This window comes from Gymnoscopelus microlampas, assembly GCF_963454915.1.
Source record: "Gymnoscopelus microlampas genome assembly, chromosome: 20".
NCBI classification, from domain to species: Eukaryota; Metazoa; Chordata; class Actinopteri; order Myctophiformes; family Myctophidae; genus Gymnoscopelus; species Gymnoscopelus microlampas.
The window spans coordinates 21420172-21433293 of record NC_139957.1 but is presented as its reverse complement, the minus strand read 5'-3'; the positions used below and the strand labels follow the sequence as shown (position 1 = coordinate 21433293).

The following is a 13122-nucleotide window of genomic DNA, read 5'->3' as shown; positions in this document are numbered from 1 at the left end:
GGTGCCAACCGCTCTACGCTTGACTCTGTCTGCGTGTCCGTTTGTTTGAGCCCGGGATGAGCACGGCAAAGAAGCAACACATACAAACACACGCGCACACACACACACACACACACACACACACACACACACACACACACACACACGGACTTGGAGATTGCCTATGCCATCTCTCCTGTCATTGGCCACACGTGCCACTGGTTATCAAAGAGGGGTCCAGGGACCCCCAGCGTATGTTATGTCCGTATGAGCACGGGATGAGCACAGGATTTTAAACAGCTATAACTCCAGTTTCCAGCATGCCACCAAGTCCAAATTCAGTATGTGGCCTTAGACCACCAATAGGGACGAGCATGAATTGCTGAAGCCCCGCCCCCTCTGTCCAGGGACCCCCAGCGTATGTTATGTCCGTCCGCCCGTATGAGCACGGGATGAGCACAGGATTTTAAACAGCTATAACTCCAGTTTCCAGCATGGCACCAAGTCCAAATTTAATATGTGGACTTAGACCACCAATAGGGACGAGCATGAATTGCTGCAGCCCCGCCCCCTCTGTCCAGGGACCCCCAGCGTATGTTATGTCCGTCCGCCCGTATGAGCACGGGATGAGCGCGGGATTTTTGAACACAGAGTGAGAGACAGAGTGGTCCGCAGCAGGGAGACATGCAGTCTTCCCTTGCAGCCTCAGCTTGGTCCAGTGCTGCCGCTGCCTTTGCTGTTGTGCCCATAAGAGGCGGCCTCGGGCATTAGTCAGTGGGAGTTGGTGTTCTGCTCCACACACAGTCATAGATGCTCTGACAGAGATACTGGAGTCAGATATAAAGTCCTCCGAGACAGCCATCGTCTCAGAGTTAGACCCTACCCACTTAAAGGTAACATCAGCCCAACAGCATAGATCGTTAAAGTCCGGCCAGTCTGACCACACACCGAAGCCGGGAGAGCGACTGTCTAGCTTTCCACTAGGTTTCCTCCTGAAGCCTAGGAAGCTAGGATCCGAGCCACATGCCAGGGGGACCTTACAGTAAATCGTTTTAGGTCCAGGAACAGAGATGAGCGTGCAAGCTCTCTCACATACTGGTCATCATTGTTCAGCATATTTAACAAATGGGAGAGTCTCGTAGCAATATATGTCCGTTCAAAATTGGGAACACCCATACCACCCTCACGTTTACTGTGAAATATAATGTCACGTGTTGTGTGTGTGTGTGTGTGTGTGTGTGTGTGTGTGTGTGTGTTTTAAGACCAGTCCATTGTCTCACTAGGTGCACAGTTTTGTCAGTCAAATCACGTAGTGATTTTCGTGGAACATGTACATTGGAGAAAAGATGTTGTACCTTGGCCAATGCTATTATTCTGACTGCCTCCATCTTCATGATTAGAGGCAGAGGCGATGCGTGGATTGAATCAAGTCTGCTGGAGTACTCGACCTGGTCTACCCACTCGCCCGCCACATTAAACTTGTGACCCAAATACTGTATGTGTAAGTCTCGTGACGTGAATAGACTTTAAGGGGTTTATTGCAAATTTGGTATCTGTTTTAGAGTGATACCAGCGGTTCCCTCCGCTCCGCCAAAAAGGAATCGGTTTTGGAGAGCACGTTCTTTATTACAGCCCCATGATGAGAGGCTATCTGGACATCGTCTGCATAACCCTGAACAGGGTTAGGGGAAATTATATTGGCGGGGGCACACATACAGAGCCATTTTAACCACTGATTAAGTGCTTACACAAAATTAACAGCGCTCCATGGACAGCCAGTCTTAACCCTTACTTGGAGAGGGATGGGGTCTGTGAGCTGTTTACCACAGATGACCTGTATGAATGAACCAGTGTACACATCTTTAACAATGTCAACATAAACTTGCGGTAGATGGAATTCCTCAAGAGCCAGGGCCGGCCGTTGCCATAAGCAACATAAGCGGTCGCTTAGGGCCACAACCACATCATTACAATACTTTCATATTGTAATGATGTCATGTATCTCCTATCCAAAAACTAGCGTTATTATTTTAGTATGCAATAAAAAATTACAATGATTTTATAATGGGGGTGTAATAGGGCCACGAAAATCCTAGGGCCGGCCCTGTCAAGAGCTGTTATCATGACATTATGTGCAAAAGTGCCAAATGCATCACGGAAGTCCAGAAAAACTGCAAAGTATTCACTAGATCCATGCTTAAAATCGTCAATTCCTGTTTTGAGAAAAAACACATGTTCATTCATGCCTTGCCGATTGATGTACTGTAGGCCTTTTGCTTGGGAGAAAAGATGTTTTCATCCACAAGCCACGGGAGGATTCGGGCAAGAATGCACTTCATAAACACCATATAGATGGTAGGTAAGAGGGAAATGTTTCTTCAGGTAGACGGATCGTCCGGGATATTGTCTTTTTGGGGAATTCTATAGATGAGGGCTCCCATCCATGAAGCAGGGACCCTCCTGTTCTCCAAGCAGACATTAAATATAGCTGTCAAAACGTCTGACTGCGTAGCCCTAAGATGCTCATATGAAACACCGTCCATGCCATATGCACTATTACTGGGTAACGCCACAGGAAACTTCCCATGTCGTTATATTTTAACCCCAAAAATGGAAAAATAGACAAAACAAAAAACATTTCGTTTTCATAGAAACACTATTTTCTAACATAGTCCCCATATGAGTTGGTGTTATTTAAAAAAAAAAAAAATAATAATAATAATAATAAAATCAGAACCAGTAGGAGGGGGTGTTGCTCCTAAAAACAAAAAACTGGCAATATGACAATATGACGTCAATGTTATTGCTCTTTCTTCTTATATTGTTCCTTCCCTCCTCCCCCTTCCTCCCTCATATCAACTCAGTGTTACCTCTTTTCAGAATAGCAGAATATATCCACTTTTTTCCCCGAGAACCTCCGTAGCTGTTCCTTCGCTCGAATCTTCACTCCTCTCCTCCGCTCCACTCGCTTCCATTCCGGGACGCCATGGCTCTCATCCTACGATCACGCCCGAAATATTCGTCATTAAGACATTGATTTTGCCACACCAATTGAAGAACCATTTCTTTCAGTTTTGGTATTTCCGTTTTTTTTTCAGTTTTGTCAGTTCCCACCTGATGTTGTGTGGGAGTTCTGACTGCTCCAGATTGTACTGGATAACTGTTAGCTTGCATAATGTCTTCAGGCTAGGCCTCAAATCTAACATGAACAGTTCATCAGTGTGAACAGGCGCTGCGTTAAAACCATGGGAGCTGAAGTATCGCTTTAATCCATGAAAGATGATCATACGATCTCCCACCATGCAACATAACATGCTATGCATTGATAACGGGCCTTTACCTTTGGGTTCCACCTTCTTCCAGGAGAAGGTCTCTGGATTGAATTTCCACAGATCATTCAAGTCATTGTAATTGCCACATTGGCCACCAAATATGTACAGCTCTCCATTGTAGGCAAAGGCTGAATGATAATTGCGTCCTTGTGGGACGCCGCTGAAAGAGCGACGCTGAAAGAGCGCAGGAGTGCTCAGCCAGCAGTTGGTCTCTGTGTCAAACACACTAATGCTGTTGTTATGCCTGCCTGCCCCAGCCTCTCTGCCCCCAAATACAAACATCTTTGTCCCAATGATGGTGGCAGAGGAACCCAACCAAGCAGTTGGTGGAGTGCCTCTGGTGTTAATTAAAGCCCAGACCATTGTGGTGGTGTCCAACTTGTAGATGACATTAGTGCATTTAGCCCTCATTGCGTATATGGCCTTCCCCAAGACACAGGCTAAGTAGTCGCAGAGCCCCTCTGGTACATTCCCACAATCCCTGGGCTTGAACCATCTGTGGGTGTTGACATCAAATGCATAAAGACGTCCGGCCACCAAAATGTAGATGGAATGTTCGATCAGCATAGCTGACTCCAGGCCACATATGTAGGGAACCTCAAGGTGACGTTCTCTTCTTCCAGCTATCACAAGGGGTAACATCATCCAGCACAGAGACACTGTGTTGAAGACATGCACTTCAGTCCGATTACACTTGTCTCCTTCAAAGCAGTAGATCTCGTGTCCAACTACCACAGCACCATGGAACTTGAAGTTATTATTTTCAGTTCGATTCCGATGTACCACCCACTGAAACATTTCACTCACCAATACGAATCAGTGCTGATAACCAATTTACAAGAAGAAGTTGTAAGAAAGTAGGTTGATTTTTGGTAAATCACATTTGTACCTAGGACAAGTCATTTTAAAGGACAGTTACATGGTTGTGATGATGTCATGATGTCATTGCATGATGATGTCATCAAAATAAGTAAATAATACATTATTACACAAACCAGTGATTTTTAGTGGTGCAAGCCGCTCTATATCTGACTTTGTCCGTGTGCGTGTCCGCTCTTTGCCTCTTGATTGGTCAAGCTTCACGTGGCTATAAACACATTATAAACACATCAAAGGCGCCGCTACATTCACACATTGTGTGATTTTTTGCGGCGCTAGCCGCTCTATACCTGACTTTGTCCGTGTGCGTACGTCAAAAAAAGTGCGTACGTCAACAAAGTGATTGGTCAAGCTTCACATGACACGTGGCTATAAACACATTATAAACACATATTGATGACAAAACTCATCAAAGGCGCCGTTACCTTCACACAGGATGTAATCATTTTTTTAAAGCGAACATTTTTAACTCAAATCTTTGCTTCTCTGGGGTCCCTGGAACCACATATTTTGAGATGGGGGTCCGCGGCCAAATACATATTAATTTGGGGGTCCTTGACATGAAAAAGTTTGAGAACCACTGATATAGCAACATATGTTTAAAGAAAATGATGGAATTTAGAAGACATTTTGCAGAATCGGAACCTCAGGTCTTAATGGGTTAACAAATGAAGACGGTGTGTGGGTGTTTTACATTGTTCCACCTGTGCATGTACACTATACTCCACCAATAGGGGTGTGCCGATACACTAATTTCACGAAACGATACGATACGATATCGGGCTCACAACTTCGCTACGATTTCAATACGATACGCACTCTTTTATTATGAAAATATATGTGGGGGAGAAAAAAAGCAAATGCAAACAAATAATTCTGTTTTTGCATTATTCAGACATGCAAACTTGTAGCTTTGCCAGCTACAATAGCCGTTTTGAATCCAAATAGGGCAATAGTGTGACACCTGACCCGAAAAAAAAACAACATGTCACCCTTTTCACCTCGGGGCTGTTTGCATGCCTGATTATTATTATTGTAAAAAAAATATATATATATTTTTTTCCCAAAACGATACATATCGTCACGAAAACGTATCGCGATATATCGCGGGTCGATATACCGGCACACCCCTATCAGTGGTGGAAAAAGTACTCAAATTATTTACTTAAGTAAAAGTACCAATACTGCACTATAAAAATACTCTGTTACAAGTGAAAGTCCAGAATTCAAAATTTACTTGAGTAAAAGTACAAAAGTATTGTCATCAAAATGTACTTAAAGTACCAAAAGTAAAAGTACAAAATATTTGAAAATAGCAGATCTACAAGCTCACAACACGTCGCGCTGCGACGCGTTGTAAAAGTACAATATTTGCCTCTGAGATGTAGTGGAGTAGAAGTACAAGTATTGGAAATTGGAAATACTTAAGTAAAGTACAAATACCTCAAAATTGTACTCAAGTACAGTACTTAAGTAAATGTACTTTTCACAACTGACCCCTATCCACCAACACACCTAACCCGCTCTCTCTCTCTCTCTCTCTCTCTCTCTCTCTCCAGACTTCATTGACAGGTACACCACGCCGCGCATGCCCTGGCATGACATCGCCTCGGTGGTGCATGGCAGAGCCGCCAGGGACGTAGCCAGACACTTCATACAGCGCTGGAACTTCACCAAGGTGCATCAACGTGCACGTTGTTGTTGTTGTTATCTGGGTTTGTCTTTTGCATTGTGGGGGTTTTCTGTAATACTTATCTCAGCTGCCCCCCCCCCCCCCCCCCCCCCAACACGCTATACTATCTGTTTACACACACTTCCTTTCAAAGGCCCCACAATGAAAATAAGCTCCTGATCCTTATTGTCAATAAACATGTCTATCAATCAAACACTGAGACACGCACGCACACGCACGCACTCACGCACACGCACACACACACACACACACACACACACACACACACACACACACACACACACACACACACACACGTTTACCACTTTACTTTACATTTGTAGATAGATGCTACACACTAGGTTTGTTGTCCTAGTTAGTTTGTAGTTCTCTTAGTGCCCAAGTTACTTGACCTTACTTAGAGTACTGTTGCTGTTTTACAATGGTCATGGTACTTATTCTGACCTTGCACTTTGTAAGTTGCTTTGGATAAGAGTGTCTGCTAAATGCCTAAACTGTAACTGAAACCTTTACATACACACACACAGTATAACCATCCAAACCTCCTCTTCACTTCCTAGCTCACAGTATCTTGAGTCCTTGTGCTGAAGTGAGCACTTTATTTATTACCCAGGAATGATCTAAGTAAGCTAAGCAAGTGATCAGCCAAGGAACATTTCCTAATGGCTAAAAACACATGCTGACAAAACAAAGACGGCGGAACCTTCCACTTGCCAAGAGTAACACTTTTTCACAGCTATATTTCTTTCTCTCTCTGTCTCTCTCTCTCTGTCTCCCTGCCTCTACTACTTCACATTTTTTCTCTCCCTGCATCCCTACTCTCCTTCACACACTCTCTCTCTCTCTCTTCCTCTCAGATCATGAAACCAAAGTACCGTTCTCTCTCCTACCCATTCCTGCTGCCTAAATCACACACCTGTGCTGATGAACTGAGCTATAAGGTGCCTAATTCTGTCGTCACCAAAGTACAGGTGAGAAAAGACATGCTTCACTTTTGCTTCTGTGTGTATATGTACTTCTGTGTGTATTTGTGCCTCTGTGTGTGAGTGAGATAAAATGAGAGTGAGTGTTAGAAGATAGCAGGACTCTTTAAAGATTTCAGGGCCAAGATGTTACATAATCGTCTTGCATTTGAATCTGGGTCTTTTCAATAAAATGATGTGCCAATTCACAACAAGACCCTTTAGTACTGTCAGTAACTTTGAATCGCAACGTTTCAGTCAAGGACCTTATTCAGACAATGATGCCCGAAGAAGGACCTTGACTGAAACAAAAACACATAATCTTATATTACATGTATTAAACTATGAAGACGGTACGTGGGTGTTTTACATTATTTGGCCTGTACATGTACAGTATACTCCACCAACACACCTGACACAAAGATTTTATTCAGGTGTGCAAAGGTCTTTCCCCTTTCTACTAAAACAGATGCATCTGACCTGTAGAAGGCAGTGCAGTCACATAGTAGCCACCAACATTGTACATCATTACATATATTTATACATGTAAGGCATTTGTGTTATGTATACAAACCTCTATACTGCATGTATGTTGTTCTCTACTGTAGACCACAACATTGCATCTGTACTATTCCTGTAGGCCAAGCCTTTGCATTACTATATTATTATCTACTACTCTATTACAAATTCTTGAAAGTAAACCCATAAAACTCCATTCTGACTGTTTACTTCTCTATGCAGTGATTACAGCACACATACTTTTGTGTTAATTAGTTAAACACCAGTTGTTAAACAAATGTACACCTATGCACATATGCCGTGTAACCATTGCATAGCTCTGTCTGTGTAGATAAGGGCAAACACATTAAAATAGATATTCTTTATGGCTTTCTAACCTGTGTCCATAGCTTTTACACATATTTGTGTATACAGTAGATACAGTCTACAGTTTATAGATACAGCAGGTGATCAAACTTTATTGTTTTAGAGGGATATTTGGTTACTGTACACACCTGTGTGAATGAACATTAATTATGTGTGTGTTATGACTGTTTATCTCTACATACACAAAGTCACATACATGGATGTACAGTATATGCCTCTTTGTATGGGCAATATTACACCAATATGTCTCTATATGTTTATTTGTGGTTTTGCAATCTGGGAACCCACACTCAGTAAAAAAAGAAAAGAAAAAACTCTGGGTGCACCACCTCCTTTTTTTATGTTAAACTGGAACTCGGGTTTGGCTCCTCCCCTTTCTTAGTCCACTTCCTCCCGGGTGCTTCTGTGTTTATTCCTACTAACAACAACATTACCTGTTTAACCCGCCAAGACCGGGAAAGCATCTGTGAGCATTTGAGATTTTTGCGTTGGCTATTCAAAAATAGCAGATTTACAAGCTCATGGCGACATTGTACAGTTGATCTGCAATAGTTTTTTTTTGTTTTGATCTGCAATAGTTTTTTTGTTTTGTTTTTTAAGTCTGTGAAATTTTGAATACTTTTGATTTATTTAACTGAAATCTTTTTCAGGCACAAAACATTTTCAGATGGGGCTCTGCGGCCAAATATATATCAACGTGGGGGTCCTTGGCACGAAAGAGTTTGAGAACCACTGATTTAGAAGGCAATTGTAGAATCGGTCTCGGGTCTGAAAGGGACGGGTTAAGGCAGTAGTGCTGCCAGATTCTGCTGTTAGCAGAATCTATATTGAGTGTATTCTGTCCGTGTGTGTGTGTATTAGGTGCTGCGGTCAGCTGCAGACTGGTCAGCTGGTATTAAATACCACGAGGAGTCCATACATAATGCGTACGTCCAGGTTATTGCCAAGAGCAAGCACTTCATCTACATAGAGGTAAATGACATGCAATATTATTACAACATAGCTTGATCAACTTGGTATTATTCTCGTGAATAATGTGAGTAAAATAAAGTAATTTTTTCTTTGAATATCTAGAAAAGCATGCAGTAAGTTTTATGTATTGTTGTTGTTGTTACTATTAACAATAGTATAGGATTAATTCCAAAACTCTCCTCTTTCGGTGGATTTCTTTCTAAATGATGTCCATTGTTCAAATATTAGAAACGCATCTATTACACCTAAGATAGAGATAGCGAGATGTATGTCCATGCCAGCAGTTTTGCGACTTGTCGCTACTGTCATTTGAATCAACATAAAACTGAACAACAACACCGTGAGAGAAAGTGTTTTGAATGCAACACCATGCATCCTGTTTATGCTTGTGCTCTGCTTGCCTCAGAACCAGTTCTTCATTAGCTGTGCTGAAAAGGGGATCGTCCACAACAAGATAGGTGACGCCATCATCGAGAGGATCCTCAGAGCACACAAGTAGGCTACTTCCCTTTTGTCTACAGCCATGTGTTTGTATCAGTGATTCTAAACCTTTTTAATTTCCACAAACCCCCCTTTTGATCACTTCATGACAGTGTAAAAGCTACAAATGGATGGAGATTGAGAATTCTCTCTTTGATGTGATGGACAAACTGCAATCAGAACTCATCTGTTATAATATTTTTTAGCTTTTGTCAAGCTATTCAGCTTCTTGAAAGCTACATAATTCTTAACCCATTAAGACCTGGAACGCATCTGTGTCATTCTTTGATTCGAGCTAAAAAAGCATTATGTTACACTTTGGCTATTCAAAAATAGCAGATCTTGTAGATCTGCTATTTTTGAAAAATTGTGAAAATGTGTGCAAATCTTTGAATATATGTTCTTTTGAAGCGAACATTTTTAACTCAAATCTTTGCTTCTGGGGGTCCCTGGAACAAAATATTTTGAGATGGGGGTCCATGGTCAAAAACATATCATTTTGGGGGTCCTTGACATGAACAAGTGTGTGAACCACTGATATGTTTTTTTCAGAATACTGTTGGGATTTAGAAGAGATTTTTAGAATGTGAGAATTGTGAGAAAGGGAGGGAACAAAATAGAGATAATGAGAGCGTGAGAACTGTTGCTACACAGTGCTGTTGGTTTGTCTCACTGTGTGTGTGTGTGTGTGTGTGTGTGTGTGTGTGTGTGTGTGTGTGTGTGTGTGTGTGTGTGTGTGTGTGTGTGTGTGTGTGTAGGGAAGGTAAAAAGTACCGCGTGTATGTCGTAACCCCCCTGCTGCCTGGGTTTGAGGGCGACATCACCACAGGAGGCGGCAATGCCATCCAGGCCGTCATGCACTTCAACTACAGGTTAGAAACGTCACAAGTACCGCTACACATTCATGAGGACCTTTTATTTAAAGGTGGAAGTAATTGATTTAAGTATTTTTCTCTTTCTATTATGTGATCATCTTTTTAATTCTTTCTTTTCAATTATATTCTACTGTACTTTGTTTCCCCCTCTTCTCATTCTCATGGGTCATTATTTAGCTCCAGTTGATTTATAAATCTCCTCTTTCCCACCAGAACCATGTGCAGAGGAGAATACTCCATCATCACCCAGCTGAAGAGGGAGAGTAAGTTCCCTCCGCTGTCCTATTTTTTCTGATCACTTCATACTCTGGTCTGTGTGTCTTCTTGTCTTCTTGTCCTGATGGAGCATACGTGGATTCAAGTTCTCAGTCGCCACGACTGAATTTGGATTCCATAGAAGCCATGCATGTCTTCTTGTGGAAGCTTGTTGCTCAATGTTTCGCCATGAGCCGCAGTGTGTCATGAAAGCTCTCAATCCGTCTGCGCTTGTAGCTCGAGAGCTTGTAGATAGGATATTTTCGGTTATTATTTTAAGATTGCAGCATTTGAGATGGTCAAACTAGCTAATTACGCTCAGAAGCATCTTCCATAAAACCCTAATGGTCTGAGATATTTCATAAAAGCAAAGGTTAAAGCCTCAATCTGTGCTTTCTTCACCTGGTTGGCAGTATATAGAACATCTGTTTCTGACTAATAAAAGTATTAAATCAAGCAGGAGCAATATTACTAAAACATCATTGAGTGTGGGGGAGCTCCTTTCACGGTTTCACAAATCGCACATTAGGACTGAAAAAGATTTTATTTTACTTTAATCCATGAGCATAGCTCTCATTTACTCCCTGTCTGCTCACCCATGCCTGTGTGCAAAGAGTGCTCTTCTTACCTTGCCCGTTAGTCGGTTAGTCTGTTATTTGTGCTTTGTCGCATAACGGTGGCGCTCAATGGATGATCTACAAGCTCACAATGCCAATCGACTATTTTTGTCGATTTGCTATTTTTGTCGCATCGCAACATGATGTGATCTTGCAGATCTGCCTTTTCTGGCGAGCAACACCATCGTATGATATAGTATGAATTAAGCATTACTCATTAGTACATGTCATCTGCTTCCTCATTATTTGTGCTCTTATTTTTATATATATATATATATATATATATATATATATATATATATATATATATATAGTGGTGAAAAGTAACTAAGTACATTTACTTAAGTACTGTACTTGAGTACAATTTTGAGGTATTTGTACTTTACTTTAGTATTTCCAATACTTTTACTTCTACTCCACTACATCTCAGAGGCAAATATTGTACTTTTACTCCACTACAATTACTTGAAAACTTTAGTTACTAGTTACTTCTCAGATATAAATGATTACATTATAAAACCTACATTAACCACTTTAGCCCTATTTTATACATAGGCTATTTTCAAATATTTTGTACTTTTACTTTTGGTACTTTAAGTACATTTTGATGCCAATACTTTTGTACTTTTACTCAAGTAAATTTTGAATTCTGGACTTTCACTTGTAACAGCGTATTTCTATAGTGCAGTATTGGTACTTTTACTTAAGTAAATAATTTGAGTACTTTTTCCACCACTGTATATATATATATATATATATATATATAGATAGATAGATAGATAGATAGATAGATAGATAGATAGATAGATAGAGAAATAACTGGTTTACGAGTTGCATTTGTTGCCTGTCCCTTAGGTCCAAAATGAAACCCTCTCCTCCCCCTCTCTTTCAGTGGATGACCACTGGATGAACTACATCTCGTTCGCTGGGTTGAGGACCCACGCCGAGCTGGAGGGACGGCTGGTCACAGAGCTCATCTATGTCCACAGCAAGATGCTCATCGCCGACGACAACACGGTCATCATCGGTGGGTCTCTCTTTCTCACTCACGTTGGGACTGTATCACTGCAATCAGTGGAAGTAACTAAGTACATTTACTCAAGTACTGTACTTGAGTACAATGTTGAGGTATTTTTTACTTTACTTGAGTATTTTCAATTTTCAATACTTTTACTTCTACTCCACTACATCTCCGATGGAAATGTTTTACTTTTACTCCACTACAATATGAAAACTTTAGTTACTTTGCAGATACATACATTATTATATAACATACATTAACCACTTTAGCCCTATTTTATACAGAGGCTATTTGAAAATAGCTGATATACAAGCTCACAACGCGTCGCATCGCGTTGTGTGCTTGTAGATCTGCTATTTTCAAACCTTTCAGTACTATTACTTTTGGTACTTTAAGTATATTTTGATGCCAATACTTTTGTACTTTTACTTTTGTACTTTCTGCACCCCCAAGCATCATGCCGGTCTCTCTTGATTTCTCTCTCTGCATTTATTGAATGTCACATCAAAATGTTAACTGTTTGAACTGTTGTCTTGTAACACAGCCCCATTGTGCCCTCTGCTGGCCAATCTATGACATAAGTCATATATGACGTCAGTCTGTCTCTGTATTTGGGCAACTTTACAGTCAAATCGGACTTCCATTGACTTCCAGTATGAAATGGAAGTTTTAAAAAGTAAAATATTTTCAAAAGTATAAGACATATATTTTGGTGGAAATTCTTCCTTGGCTGACTGGCAACATGCAGAAGTATTTTATGGAGATTTGCCTCAAATTAGCCCCTTTATGAATCGAATACATAGGACCTCAATGGAAACGAGCCCATAGGGCTTTCTGTATGATCCTTTTAACATTATTTGTATAACTATAGATCTGTACTTTTTTTTCAAACTGTTTATAAAGTATTCAATCAGACAGACAGACAGACAGACAGACAGACAGACAGACACACGCACATTTGATTTATTTGATGAGCAAGACGATGATCTCCTTCACAGTGGTGAAAAGTAACTAAGTAGATTTACTTGAGGTATTTGTACTTTACTTGAGTATTTCCAATTTCCAATACTTTTACTTCTACTCCACTACATCTCAGAGGCAAATATTGTACTTTTACTCCACTACAATTACTTGAAAACTTTAGTTACTAGTTACTTTTCAGATATAAATGA

General features: G+C 40.9%; 1 protein-coding gene across 3 annotated transcripts in view; it reads left to right on the top strand.

Moving 5' to 3' along the window:
- Window positions 1-13122, top strand: part of pld1a (phospholipase D1a) — a 139437-nt gene that overhangs the window by 58029 nt on the left and 68286 nt on the right. For all 3 annotated transcript variants that reach the window (XR_014599830.1, XR_014599831.1, XM_084044842.1), the window contains exons 17-23: window positions 5750-5868; window positions 6741-6854; window positions 8592-8702; window positions 9109-9197; window positions 9941-10054; window positions 10271-10320; window positions 11822-11956. Coding sequence is in view for 1 of the 3 variants with exons in the window: in XM_084044842.1 (XP_083900968.1) it covers window positions 5750-5868; window positions 6741-6854; window positions 8592-8702; window positions 9109-9197; window positions 9941-10054; window positions 10271-10320; window positions 11822-11956 (732 nt within the window). In the remaining 2 variants the exon portion in view is untranslated. The remainder of the gene's footprint in view (window positions 1-5749; window positions 5869-6740; window positions 6855-8591; window positions 8703-9108; window positions 9198-9940; window positions 10055-10270; window positions 10321-11821; window positions 11957-13122) is intronic.